Source organism: Nannobrachium achirus (genome assembly GCF_963921795.1).
Source record: "Nannobrachium achirus genome assembly, chromosome: 12".
NCBI lineage: Eukaryota > Metazoa > Chordata > Actinopteri > Myctophiformes > Myctophidae > Nannobrachium > Nannobrachium achirus.
Window position 1 is genome coordinate 31405917 of NC_137832.1, and position 12880 is coordinate 31418796.

At 40.9% G+C, this 12880-nt stretch overlaps 1 protein-coding gene across 3 annotated transcripts in view; it reads right to left on the reverse strand.

Moving 5' to 3' along the window:
* The window catches only part of pnpla7b (patatin-like phospholipase domain containing 7b), a 50157-nt gene that overhangs the window by 29020 nt on the left and 8257 nt on the right, over positions 1-12880 (reverse strand). For all 3 annotated transcript variants that reach the window (XM_080739415.1, XM_080739416.1, XM_080739414.1), the window contains exons 8-16: positions 12084-12243; positions 11570-11650; positions 10825-10953; positions 6174-6254; positions 5063-5198; positions 4023-4118; positions 2947-3042; positions 2291-2353; positions 466-548 (exon numbers count right to left, since the gene is read on the reverse strand). In XM_080739415.1, the coding sequence (XP_080595541.1) occupies positions 466-548; positions 2291-2353; positions 2947-3042; positions 4023-4118; positions 5063-5198; positions 6174-6254; positions 10825-10953; positions 11570-11650; positions 12084-12243 (925 nt within the window). The remainder of the gene's footprint in view (positions 1-465; positions 549-2290; positions 2354-2946; positions 3043-4022; positions 4119-5062; positions 5199-6173; positions 6255-10824; positions 10954-11569; positions 11651-12083; positions 12244-12880) is intronic.

Genomic DNA, 12880 nt, shown 5'->3' on the forward strand with positions numbered 1-12880 from the left:
ATTTCATACATTCCACAGGGCTGGACCACACATGCTATTGAGTGAAAGATCAACTATTTCTAAAATAAATAAAATATTTAAGTAGTTTTTAATTTCAAAATGTTATAGAAGGCAATTATAATGTACTACAGCATATGAGAGATCTCTTTAAGACAAAAGGTAAAAAAAAAACTGATGAAGACATACATTTCATTTATTGTCACCTTTTGCAACTCCTTCCATTAAACGTGTGCTCCACACTTCTTCGAAGGTTTTTTTAATTAAAAAATTGAGTTATAATGTAATAAGGCATGTGAGGCTTAGCCAGGGATCCTTTCAAATAGCAGATCTACAAACTCACAAAGTAGGTCAGCTATTTTTGCTACTTTTCGCAAACAAATAACAAAATATCACACTATACTACTGTTGTACTGTACATCAGCACAGCTGCGTTATAGTCATAAGCGAGCCTTTTAACTCACATACCTTTTGGACAAAGGTAGGCAGTGTCTCCTCCATAGTAACTGTTGCCTGTTCACGTAGCTTGTTGAGATGAGCTGACATATCACCTGTAAGAACAAACACAGTAACCATTCGCCGTCCATGCTGATCATTATTACTACTTAATAGTTATTCAGCAGACTGATATTTGTCCCATCAATGTTTTATAAAAGATAAAACAAATAAACTAACACATGTTAGATTTGTGCAGTTCTTGCAGTCAGAGTATTGTTTGATTTTATGTAGATAATAGGGATCGGACGATTTACGATATTATCGCGATAGTCAAAATATCCCCAACATCCATTATCCTGGGGTGGAACGTTTGCCAAAAAATAGCCAATCTATGTTGTGAGCTTGTAGCTCGTCTATTTTTTTGCAAAGAGATTTGGTAGAGTGAAAAAAAGACCAAAAAAAAGTGGAATTGATACCAGTGCATGACGGAGGACAATTTCTCTATAAATTTAAATCTACACGATACGATTATTGTTTTTTAAAACGATAACCGATAATACCGATTATCGTCCCATCCCTAGAAGATAAGTAGAAGGCCTCTGAAGTAGAGGGCTACGCTTGGCTACGAAAAATGTATGCAGGGCATCTACATATATAGCGTAACATGGTAGAACACACCACTGGTACAACAGACGTATCACATAACCAACCTTTATTTCCCCTGAGCGAGTGGAGTGATAAAAGAACTGAGAAGGCATAACTGATACCATGTTATAATCAGTGCCAGGGCAGATAGCTGTTGTTAGCCCTAGGACTTCCGCAGTTTATGACCTGCCATCAGTGCAAGCCAAAATGGCACATTGAACTGTCACTGTGAGCGACCTTGATGTGGAAAGAACATGGCCGTCACAGATGCTGCATTCTACGTGACTTTTCAAGATTACCATAATGCTGAATATCAGTGCTTTAATCCTACCCGTCTCTGCCTAGTGGATATGAAGAACAACATAAGAAAGAAAGATAATATAGAATTTTAAGGATATGACGAGGAATTATATTTTCCAACTACAGAACACTTGATCCTGAATAAAGTTTAGATTTAATGTCCTGATATGATATGATATGATATCAAAGGATCTGAATCCTTTGAGTTTTTCCCAAGAGTTTTTAACTCTTGGGTGGCCTTTGTAACCAAACGCCAACCAGGCTGCATCAGCCCTCTGTTGGACAACCTGGCAATGACAAGATCTACAGTACCTACGCGATATACTGAACTAACCCATTCTTAAAACCAAGGCTGAATATAACATATTGGCATAGGTGTCAGTATTTATTTGTGTTTATTTATAGTGACAACCTGATCTATTGAGTGGAAGGGTTGCCCATTTAACACATAGGATGCCATCATAGGGTTAATGGAACTCACCGGAGCGCGTGTGCGCGTGACTTGCATGCATACATCGGCTCGGGTGATGGTCCAGCATCATAACGTTAACGTGGTCTTGTATAATCCAATTCAATGTGTGACCGCGTCGCTCCATCGAGCTATCATTGCGGGGCAGGCCCCGTTCACATAACATGGAGCTAGAATGAAGCTCTGTTTACCAGCACGCGTGATGCGCGGCACCAGCGCGCGTCATCAGCGAACGCAGCTGAGGCTTATGGGTAATGTAGTGTTTTTGCTAATCTGGCGATAAAATAGTAATATTGATTATTATTTATTGGTAGAAACGCCAGGAACGCCAATTTTGATATAAAGACGTTTCCAGACGTCTTTTTGGCTATTTTTGATTTTTTTAGCAGCCAATGTGTTAAAATGGTTTGTGAAGATGTAGGTTACTCAGCATGTGTGTACCTGTCACAACCATAGGCATAGAGCGGGACTTCCTGCGATCTGGAACGTTAGACTTTCCAACCTCTGTGATGTCATGTAAAAAAAATATAAAAAAAAAGAACAACAACCAATCAGTCTGAGAACCTATTAAAAAGATTAAACATGTATTGCTGAATGGTAATATAATACAAAATATCACAGAATGTAGCTCAAAGTGGTCTAAAATAAAACAGAAGTAACCATACATAGGTTTTAATTAAATTAAATATTAATATTTTTAATTCAGATACTGTAGGAGAGTGAAGAGATTGGAAACCAATAGAAGACAAGGAGAAGACAAGGGAGACATGATGAGAATACAATTAAATGTGGTCTGACTCTGTATGAAGGAGCATTATGTTCCATACATCATCAGCTGCCCCCAGAAAAGAAAAACTGTATTTTAACAGTAATTGACAAGACAACATATGAAATGGTTTAGTGTTTGCCAGACCCATGAAATGGGTAGGCCTACATAAGCAAATGTCGGTCTGTCTGTCTGTCCTGGTTTTCTATATAAAGGGTATATATGATGATGACATGATGATGACATGCCTACAAAAGGCATGATGTCATAAATGATGATGACAGACAGGGGGTCTGGCACAACCAGGTTGACCTGGTCTAGTTTATCATACCTGTGTCAGCAGACACCTGGGGCCCTTTTTCATGGGCTGAGTCTGAGTCTTGCTGGGATTGCTGTCTACGAAAACCTCTGTGAGGATGGGTCTCACCTACAGCATGGGAGGAAAGGGAAAGAAAAGGAAAGTTTATCCAAAAATAGCAGATCTACAAGCTCTCAACGCCTCACGCTCGAGGCGTTGAGAGCTTGTAGATCTATTTTCAGCAAATAGGTTTGGTGTAGAGGTGAAAAAGAGAAGACCAAGTACAGAGTGAAAGGTCGAGTTAATTAAAAACACGAATCCAACATAGACTGTTGACAGTGCAGTCAAACAAGTCTATGAATCTATCTATCGATGAAAATCTGCATCACGCATTTATACAATGTGTAGAGGGGGTCCCTGCTTCCTCTCTCTCTCAGCTTAAGGGGTCCTTGGCCTGAAAACGTTGAAGACCCCTGGTTTAGTGAATAGAGCGATAAGAAAACAAGTAGATGCTACAAAGTAATTAGGATAGTGGGTAAGCATAAACCTGATAACAGCATGTAGCATCTGTGGGAAAGCAAAGCGCATACATCTACCTAAATGACATACATACATAGCATATGTGAACAAGCACAACATTGCACATCTGCGTAACACAACTAGCATATAAAAAAGCAAGCAAACTCTAAAATGAATCACACCCAGTTTGAAGTGAGCGGTGCTCTTGCCGAGATGGCACTAATACACCATAATAAACATGAGCGGTGGAGTTAATTTCATTAAGCGTCCAGATGTAGGAGCAGTTAGCACCGTTCAAAAATAAGGAGTGTGAGTGAGAAAATGTGCATTTTCAGACTGCAGTGGAAACATTAAAAATTAAATATTAATATTTTTAATTCAGATACTGTAGGAGAGTGAAGAGATTGGAAACCAATAGAAGACAAGGAGAAGACAAGGGAGACATGATGAGAATACAATTAAATGTGGTCTGACTCTGTATGAAGGAGCATTATGTTCCATACATCATCAGCTGCCCCCAGAAAAGAAAAACTGTATTTTAACAGTAATTAACAAGACAACATATGAAATGGTTTAGTGTTTTATCATACCTGTGTCAGCAGACACCTGGGGCCCTTTTTCATGGGCTGAGTCTGAGTCTTGCTGGGATTGCTGTCTACGAAAACCTCTGTGAGGATGGGTCTCACCTACAGCATGGGAGGAAAAGGAAAGAAAAGGAAAGATCAAGCTTCTTCAGGAATCCATTTCAGCATGCACGAGGGCTCCTGAGGAGAAGACAAGTGGAACCCTGGATGTCTCCAAAGAAGAACTTTAGGAATACATCCGTGCTCAATACAGTGACCCAGAAAGGAACAAGCCCCTAGGCTCACCAGGATATGTGCCTAGGCCTATGGAACCATCAGTCCTGTTTGACACATCACCACCCAAACACTCTGTGAGGACACACAGGTGGAGCCAGACTGAGCAAAGCCACCAAATAACTCTCTGAGGAAGCAGAGAAGACAAGCCACTGGCTCTGGCTGAGGGGACGAGACAAAACTTGGGGGGGGGGAACATCAAGATAAGTTGTGCTGCAGGGAGTGTCAGGGAGACGTCCCTGTGCACTGCCCCGCCACCGGGAGATGTTCTGGGTTAAGGTGCTAAACATCAGTGAGCGGTGGTCCCTAGCTGAGGTCCCTGCAGCACAACTCCTTTTACAGTATGCGGTAGGGCATTCACGAATAGTGATTTTTAGTATTCGAATTAATCAACCTCAAAGTATTCGAATAGTCGAATATTCGACAGGACTGGCCAAACTGTCAAATATTAAGTAAGTAAGAGGCGAACTTTGTGAAAATAGTAGATCTACTATTTTCACAACATTTATCTGTGGAACCGATTCACATTAAATGTAATGCCTACAATAAAAAAATAAAAATAAGCCAATATTCGACTTCGGAGAACAACGTCGAATAGTGACTTTGATATTCGAATATTTGAATATTTGGTGAATGCCCTAGTATGCTGTCAGGTTTAGGCCTGGCTCAGTGGAAGTGGACGCCCCTGCCATGCACAGTCCTCCATCGGCACCGTTGGAGGTGCATCAGGCCCAAGGCCCAGCAGGTATACCATCATCCTGTAAGAATCATACCTGTGTCAGCAGACCCCTGGGGCCCTTTTTCAGGGGCTGAGTCTTCTTGCTGGGATTGCTGTCTACGCAAACCTCTGTGTGGATGGGTCTCACCTACAGCATGGGCCAATGACACCAAAGGAATGGCTTGGCTCTCCTGTGACACACGCACACACACACACACACACACACACACACGCACACGCGCGCACACACACACACACACACACACACACACACACACACACACACACACACACACACACACACACACACACACACACACACACACACACACACAATCAGAGTCCCTTGAATACAAGTATTTCTCTTCTCTCATAAACATATAGTACATGTCTATATCTTGTACAATACATTGAATCAGAATCATATGTACATACACTTCAGCTGCTTTGAAATTCAATAATGCCTGTAGTGTTTTGTACATCCATTTTTGCATTTTACTTGAGTATTTCCCATTTTCAATAGTTTTACTTCTACTCCTCCACTGGCTGCTGTTTGCACCGCAGCAATGGTCGGCGGCACCTCTACAGGGTGTCACTCAGGAAATCGGTCTATAGAGCACCGAAGTCTGACATCACTGCCGCTAGAGGGCATTATCCCCCTGGATCACAGCGTTATTTTTGTATTGGAATTCCCATAGGAGAACCTTAAATCGCATCAAATAAGAACTGTGTTCCAAAAATAAAGAAACCACCCCAGGGATTTTACTCTTTTACTTTATGGATATGAAGCATCAACTGATGGTGAAAAAGTACTAATTTATCCAAAGAAAAAGTAAGAAAATATATGTTTTTTGTTTTCAAATGTGACTCAATATCATAAACAACGCAGTCACATACCTGACAAAATTGGCAGGTGTTTTTATTTTATTTTTGGAACACAGTTATGTGATGCAATCTTAGATTTGCCTATGGGAATTCCAATGTAAAAAATAACGCTGTGACCCAGGTTTTGGTAGTGGGAGTGACTTCCGTACTCTATAGTGGAGTGAAGTGAGTGGGAGTGATTGTGGATGAGATGAGTGAATGTTATGGAGTGACAATAGTGAATGTTATGGAGTGACAATAGTGAATGTTATGGAGTGAGGTAGAGTAAGTTAGTGTTGTACCGTGTTGAAGAGCTCAGTGGTCAGACCCAGGTAGTTGTGGAGGGCCAGAAACGTCACCCTTTGTAGCCGCACCATGATGATCTATACCGGAAGGAAGAGACCAAAATATATCAAATGTGTATTTTAAGATGTAAACCTTCTCTTATCCAGGCACACGCCACAAAATTGAGTGGAATCCTGCTGCCCAAATGCCCTTAAAATGGCTATTAACTAGAATAGGGACACTACAGTTCATGTGGTTAACTAACGTCACGGTTTCACTCTCGCTCTGTAGCTCACAGTTGGCAGTGGCAAGATCAAACATTCACATTGATTAGTTTTCTAGATCAATTTAGATTACAGTTACAGTTTACCAGTCGTTCCACCATAAGAAAATAGAGATCAAATAAATGAAGTTGGTAACACTATTAATAATGCTTGGAATGTTTATGATGCAACAATATTTATTCAGCCGCATACAAAAGGATAAACACAACCATTATGTTATCTGGGCATGCCATCATAATAGGTGAACATTTGACAAAAATAGCATATCTACATTGTGAGCCTGTCGATGTACAATTTTAAGCCAATATATTTGGTGCAGAGGGGAAAAAGGAAGGGACCAAGGGTAGACATCTAGGGGTCCTGGGTCAATTAACCCTCGTAGGATCCTCGTGTTTTAGTCACACCCAGGGCCTTCGGGTCACTTTGACCCGGCTCATATTAAACCATTCTAAAGTATTTAGAAATCCCCAAAAATCATATTAAACACAATTTGATTGTCATTATTAACTACTTTACTAACAATTCAATAAATATTTTGTATTATCCCTGCCAGGCCGGGATGGCCAAAGGTGAGGGATTATGTTTTCACTCCTCTGTCTGTGGACAGCTAATCTCAGGCAAATTGGACCAATTAGTGTGAAACTACACACATACACTCCCGGGAGGCCTAGGAAGAACCTCCTCCCCTAATTCTTCACATTTGCCTCTTATAGCGCCACCATCAGGCTGTTGTGTGAACAGCTAATCTCAGGCACCACTTCAGCATCAAACTTGGCACACATACGCCCAGGAGGCCTAGAAAGAAACTCCACTAGAAATCTTTTCCATCTGTCATTTATAGCACCACCATGAGACTGATCTTTGCAAAATATCTTGTTGGTATTACAATATAGACTTTGTCCAAATCTCACACCAATTGGTACATATTATCCCTATTGTCATTTGATCAAGAACTATATGTCAAATATTTCTTGTCCCATTCTGATTTGCACAAAGTGCTACAGGTGCTCTGATGGCACAGTGTCACTGCCACAGAGGTTGTGGATTTGAATCAATCGTGGGGCATCTATGCAAACACAATTGTTGTTCGAGGGAAGGGAAGCTGGGCGGAGAGGTTGATAATTGTACATGTATTCCTACAGCCAGGCTGGGCGGCAGCTGGTTTTGGGAGGGAGGAGTAGGACGAAGGGCGAAGGCCCTACGTCCACTTGGTGGGGGGTCCTCACTGTCAGGTGATTCGGTAGGATACAACAGCAGCAACATAGGGGAGGAATCAATTGGCATAAGGACTGGATTGGGGAGAAAAAGAGGGTAAACCATAATTGGCTACTCAAAATAAAATAAAATAAAAAAGAAATGCTACAAATCACGTCGGAATGCTGTGGAACTTGGAATTTGTAAAGTGGCATAGGGATGAAGTTCCCATTTGGTAGCAAAATGTGCCACTCCCGCAAAAATCGTAAGCATCTTTGGAATCGTGGCCAATCTGAATAGAAAATGTGACACATACTGTAGGCCATGACATTGATCAAATGACCAGAGAAAATCGGTATTGTAAATATCCCCCAAAACTTGTTTTGCTCAATTCTGCCTCATGGTGGCGCTATAACAGGACGATTTGGGGTTGAATATCTTCCTAGGCCTCCCGGGGGAGTACATGTAAAGTTTCACGCTGACTGGTCCAGCGGTGACTGAGATTAGCTGTTCACAGACAGAAGCAACGAAAACATAATCCCTCACCTTTGGCCATCCCGGCCTGGCGGAGATAATATTGAATGAATTGTTATCAATGTAATTTGTAATGGTGAGCAAATTATGTACTCAAAAATCCATATGTCCAATGTTTTTTCAGAAAGAAATGGTCTAAATATTAGCCATTTAGCATACACTTTGAATGGCCGGGTCAAAGTGACCCGAAGACCCTGGGTGTTATATGTTGATACAGGGGGGTGTTGCAAATGCATGACATGTACCATTTTCATATCACATGTTTAGTACAGTAAATAAGCCAAGCAGAAGAAGTTTCATGGATAAAAACATATTTTAACATACTTTTTCTTGATGTTGAAAATTGAAAACCGGGTCAAAGTGACCCGAAGACCCTACGAGGGTTAAGTATTATATACTAAATATAGGGTTTAAGTGGTGAAATAAAATAGATTCATAACTGGCTAAGAAAAGATGACTAATGGTCTGGCAATCATTTACCAAATGCTGAACTACTACTACTGTATAACAGTTACAGAAGTAATAGTATAATCATCTAACCTAGTTTATGAGAACGGTCTATTACAGTATGTAGTTCAGGAGTGGAGACCACCCTCTACTTATCACTGTCACTCCCCTGTTCACAAACATCTCCCTATCTACAATACCACACCTGCCTTCTCTTATCAGCCACTCCCCGTTCACAATCACCACATCATCTACAGTACTACATATCAGCCAATCATTGTTGTACTGCCCAGAGTATAAACTAGAAGCAGTGCTCTTCCGAGCACAGGTCTCCACCAGGTGTGGTATGTTGGTTGTGGGTGTGCATTGGGTGGTATTGAATTAGGTGGTTATGAATGAGCGGGGTCAAACGCAATCCAAGGTGAGTGGACAAGTTAGCTTCAGAGACAGTGAAGTGTCAAAAAATGTGTTTGTCAAAAAACAGCCTCATGGTGGCGCTATAAAAGGCTGATGTGAAAAATGCAGGGAAAGAGTTTTTCCTTGACCTCTAGGGAGTGTGCTTAAAAAGTTTGAAACTGATTGGTGGAGTTATAGGTAAAACGACAAATCGGCCTGTTATAGCGCCACCATGAGGCTGATTTAAAAAGATTTAAGTGGCATTTCTTCCTCGGCCTAGTGGGAATGTGTGTGTGCGATTTCATGAAAATTGCACTTTGCGTTTGTGATTTGAGGCATTTTGTTCAAAACGTCTCAATCCTACAAACTTTGGAAGCCAATCTTAGCCAATCAGGATGGAATATGCAAAATCGGACAGATCCATGTCGATCACATGACTGTCGAGATACTGCCTACCGATTTGTAGGATTTGTGGACAAAATCTGTAAGAGTAGTGTACAGAAATGTGTTTTGCAAACATCGGCCTCATGGTGGCGCTCTAAAAGGCTGATGTGAAAAAAGCAGGGAAAGGCTTTTTCCTTGGCCTTTAGGGAGTGCGCTTACAACTGGGTGCAGTTATAGGTAAAACCACAAATCAGCCTGTTATAGCGCCACCATGAGGCTGATTTCAAAAATTTGAAGTGGCATTTCTTCCTCGACCTAGTGGGAACGTGTGTGCGCGATTTCATGATAATTGCACTTTGCGTTTGGGATTTGAGGCATTTTGTTCAAAACGGCCCAATCCTGCAAACTTTGGAAGCCAATCTTAGCCAATCAGGATGGAATATGCAAAATCGGACAGATCCGTGCCATCACATGACTGTCGAGATACTGCCTACCGATTTGTAGGATTTTCAGACAAAATCTGTAAGAGTAGTGCACAGAAATGTGTTTTGCGAACATCGGCCTCATGGTGGCGCTAGAACAGGCCCATTTGAAAAATCACACGACCCATCACATCACAGCAGAGAGGACACCAGGGGTTCCCCCCGCAGCAGACAGGCAGTACGCAGCAGCGAAGTACATTTACTTGAGTACTGTACTTGTAGGTATTTGTACTTGAGTAGGCCTATGTCCAATTTCCAGTAGCCTTCTTTTCCTTCTACTCCACTACATTTTGGATCCTATTGTATTTAATACCCAACTATTTGTTTTAAAAGATTAGCCTTTTAGCAGATTATAAATTAGCAGCCACACAGACGAGACGACACAGAGAAGTAGAAACACTCCCTCAGCCTCAATGCAAAGGGATGGTCCCTCGATGATGTCCTCTCTGTCTCTTTAAATAGGATAAAGTGAGGTTGCTTTGATACAGAGAGGGAGGAGTTTGCTTGCGAACGTTCGCTAAATTCGAAACAAGAGCGAATAAATAACGGCAGCTTTTTCGCTTTTTCAAAATTCGTGTTCGGTGTGGAAGCTTGCATTGACTTTATAAGGTTTATTTTTTTTAAGCGAATTCTTCGCAAATTCGCAATTTGCTAATTCGCCCCCGGTGTGTAAAGACCTTTAATCTACCTTCCTTGTTCCACCCCAACGTCCTCCTCAGTTCTCGCTCTTCCTCCTTCTGTCTCTAATTCTCTAGGAACCCAAGAAGGCAGTGACGGAGCAGAGACGACAGACCGCTCCCCCGAGTAGAGCAACGATGGCCCTACTCGAGTAGGGCAACGATCGCCCTACCTTGGGTTCCTCATCCCGTATCACATTCATCTCATTTAGTTTAAATCGTTAAACTTAGCAGAAGTGTGATCTCTTACTCGTAAAATCATTATTTTACCTGGACAACGCGGACCATAGTCTCAGGGTACTTCTCAAAGACAGACTCAAAGGCTGTGACAGGGAGTCGCAGCACTGTGGAGGGGCTGACTGCCCTGGCAGACACAGTCTTGTAAGGGGCAGGATAGCCCTGATGTACAGGCGTGGACAGCAAGAGAGAAGACATGAGATTAGGGTTACAACAGTTAACCAAACTACTTGATTTAATTAATTATTAAAATAATAACTGATAGTCGATAATGAATCAATGCTTATTTTTGGCATGTCATTATAGGCGAAAAGTAATAAGTAAGGAAGTCCTGTCCAAAGAATTCAAAAGTAATGAAAATAGCAGCTCTACAATCTCACAAGGTATCATGCGATAGCTTGTAGATCTGCTATTTTCTAAATTTGTGCATGATTTTTTTTTATATATATACTGTGTGTATATATATATGTGTGTGTGTGTGTGTGTGTGTGTGTGTGTGTATTGATTGATTATTCGATTAATCAAAAAGGTAATCAATAAAATAATTACTACGAAAATAAACGAGATATCAGCTACACAATCAAATATCATATCAAATATCAGAAATGTGTAGTTATTTAAAGCATTTTTTTTTACATAATAGTCTACTAAATAATGCAATAAACAATCACATAGGATAGAATTAGCCTATATCCTACGACCTATCCGATTTAGACACTGTTTTGTTCTAAATGAATAATAAACAATATAAGCTACTAAACATGAACATAATACATACAGTGATGCTATCCAGGATGCTAAGTAGACTGTGGACACTGTCACCTGTCAGCACTTCCTTTACCATAACGTCTGTCCCATCCTATGGCAAGAGAGAAATGTAAAAATGTGTTATGAAAGTTATAACATTTACTGTACATAGAATTGAGCTGACCATTTAATTCAGCACAATATGCAAATAGTAGTAAGAAAAATGACCAGGATCAATCACAAGGAGGTATGTGCAATAACACTTTGACAGGACACACTGCTGTATGGCTTTCTAGACTACGTCTATATACAACTGTTTTCTTCTATCTGTGCTTACTGTATTGTTTACTTAAGTTATTTGTCTGCTTTGCTTTGCTTTTTAATTACATATCTGTTTTATCTGCATATAAAGACACTATACTGATATAAACTCTTACAATCACACAGCCACATCAGGAGGCAAGGCCATCCCAGATCCCAGTATAATTTCCTTCACTACTGGTTTGAAGATGCTTAATGCACACATATGATCCAAAACATCTTACACTCTCATGGATCCAGAGCTCTAGTCGACCATCTTGGACAACATAGATGCTGTCATCTTGGTCCCCAGGGCGGAAGAGTGCCTCTCCCTGGTGTAACTGGATCGATACCATGTGACGACACAGCTCTAAGAACAGGGGCTTCTCAAAATGACCCAGCACCCTGGTCAGGACACACAACATAATCATTACAAAGTATGCATACTGGCATGTGTCATGGCAAAACTTTAACCATGGCTGCTGAAGAAAGACACAATTTGATTTATGTAATTGAGTGCTAGGCATACTTCCAGTTTTCTCAAATTCATTCAAAAATAAAAAGATGGTCCCTTGAAGCTGTAGTGTTTTAAAAATGTTCTATTGAAGCCACATGGGCTCCCTATATTCCGTTTGATTGATTGATGTTTTTACTGACGACAATGCATAATATGTGAACATACATTTGTAGATAATATCTGTCAAAAGGTTACTAAAAAGCTTGAGGGTCCTATTTAGACAATATATGGCACATGGCACAAACGCAGGGCACAAATAGCATCGGTGGTGTTTCCCCTCCAAGATTGCTAGTTAGACTAGTTAGTGCATTATCTGGGTGCTAAGTCAGTGCACGGCACATAGAGGTTGTATTCTCATAGGTGTGTTTTAGATTTCACAGTAATTAAGCCAATCAAAGGGTCGGCTACTCAACTGGTGAGTCACCGCTACTCACCAGTTAAGAGTGGGGTGGCTCAGAGTAGATGACAGAGTACAGCAACTTGCAATGGGCCTGGTGTACAAGATACACTACACCACTATGATAC